At 39.3% G+C, this 2,067-nt stretch overlaps 1 protein-coding gene across 1 annotated transcript; it reads left to right on the forward strand.

Annotated features, from left to right (window-relative positions):
- The first annotated feature begins 895 nt into the window (after window positions 1-895).
- LOC104344395 (trace amine-associated receptor 1) lies at window positions 896-1,891 on the forward strand. The gene has a single exon (XM_009948519.2). It carries the CDS (start codon window positions 896-898, stop codon window positions 1,889-1,891), a length of 996 nt encoding a protein of 331 aa, XP_009946821.1.
- Window positions 1,892-2,067: the final 176 nt, after the last annotated feature.

A 2,067-nucleotide genomic window follows, 5' to 3' on the forward strand; every position in this document is an offset into this window, starting at 1 on the left:
GGCTAAAAACAGTATTAACATCATAAATACACATAACTGCTAAACTACTAGCTCTGAAATAAACTAGAACACAACAGCAAGCGTATTTGCTTATACAGCAGCTAATGCTTCAGATTAATCAGGCTCTTCTATTATATTTTGGCAGCAAAAGGGCAGAATTTTTTTTTTTCTCCTCTAGTATCTTTTTCTTACGAGCCTACAAGAATTTTGCAGTGAGACTTGATCTGGTGAGGCAGTGCTATCTGCCTAAAAATCAAGGGCTTGTGGAAACTTTTGCTTTCTCCAGAATGCACGGTGGGCTCAGTACCGCTGTCAGGACAGGGCTGGAGGAGAGGCTGAGCATGGACTCCTCGGCTTTAGCCTTGTGTTTTAGGCTAGTAGATCTTGGACTTACGTATCAAAAAAAAAGTTCAGGGAGCTTCAGAATCTAAACTTACTGCTTTTCAAGAGCAAAGTGAGGCTACAGGACTCCAACCAATTTTGATGGAGAAGACTAGGACTGTTTAAACAGAAAATAATGAAAAAGACTTCGCATCTGTCCACTAGATAAGACATTTCCCAGTGCAGGCCCCTGGGAGCCACTGCTGTTCTAGTGTGGGGACACCCCATTACATAGTTTATTTCATCAAATGAGATTCCAGTTTCAAGGGAAATCTAATAATGAAAGTGTCATTCTGTTAAAAGTGTAATAACAAAATATTTTAATCCTTCATAAACGAAGAAATGTTAATTTCTTACAAATTCAAATAAATGAAGTTGTTTACAGTTGCCCTTTTTTTTCCTCCCTGCAGCTCTCCTTGTATAGAAAAGGAAAAAACAGCTGTAAATGTATCTCAGCATTAGGAAAAACAGTACCTGTGCTGCACACCTACATGGATTTGAGATCTCAGTAAGGATGCAACTGTGCTGTGAATCCGTAAATGGCTCTTGCATAAGGAGCAACTGGTCAAACAGTATCCGAGTTTCCATGTATATCTTCATGGTTTGCATTATTCTGGCCACAGTGGTTGGAAATTTGACAGTTATCATCTCAGTATCACATTTCAAGCAGCTGCATACACCTACCAATTTCCTGATACTTTCTATGGCTACAGTAGACTTTCTGCTGGGATTCCTCATCATGCCTTGCAGCATGGTCCGCTCCATTGAGCACTGCTGGTATTTTGGTGACCTCTTCTGCAAGATCCACACGAGCACGGACATCATGCTGAGCACAGCTTCCATCTTCCATCTTTCCTTCATATCTATCGACCGTTACTATGCTGTGTGTGACCCTCTAAGATACAAATCAAAGATAAATACTTTTGTTATCTTGGTCATGATATTTGTAAGTTGGATGGTCCCTGCTGCTTTTGCTTTTGGGATGATCTTTCTAGACCTAAATTTGCGAGGGGCAAAAAAGATTTATAATCATTGTGCAGGAGGATGTTTTGTCATTTTTAGTGAAACTTCAGGTGTTGTGGCCTCCATTGTGTCTTTTTATATCCCTGGATTTGTTATGCTGTACATCTATAGGAAAATATACTCTATAGCCAAGAGGCAGGCAAGATCCATTGATGCAATTAGCCAAAAAAAGGTGCGATTTGAAATGAAGCACCACATTTCATTCTGCAGAGAAAGGAAAGCTGCCAAGACATTAGGCATAATAATGGGGGTGTTTCTCATCTGCTGGAGCCCATTCTTCTTCTTTACAGCAACCAATCCATTTATGAATTACGTGATACCTCCTATTCTCATTGATGCATTGGTTTGGTTTGGTTATTTAAATTCCACATTTAACCCAATTGTTTATGCATTTTTTTACATGTGGTTTCGCAGGGCATTAAAGATGATTCTGTTTGGAAAAGTTTTTCAACAGGACTCTTCCAGGACTCATTTGTTTTTAGAGTAACATGCTTTAAATGGTTGGATTCATGGCTTTGAATTTTTGCCTGGAGGCTGAACTGCCGGATGTAAGAGCTGAAAATGAAGGAAACACCTATTTGTTTACTCATTTACCAAATGTGGTTCAAGCAGATAAGCAACTACTGCGCTTTAAGTCTTCTTTCATTCCAAATTGGGATTTGT

Source organism: Leptosomus discolor, chromosome 2 (genome assembly GCF_034619465.1).
Source record: "Leptosomus discolor isolate bLepDis1 chromosome 2, bLepDis1.hap2, whole genome shotgun sequence".
In the NCBI taxonomy this organism is placed as follows: domain Eukaryota; kingdom Metazoa; phylum Chordata; class Aves; order Leptosomiformes; family Leptosomidae; genus Leptosomus; species Leptosomus discolor.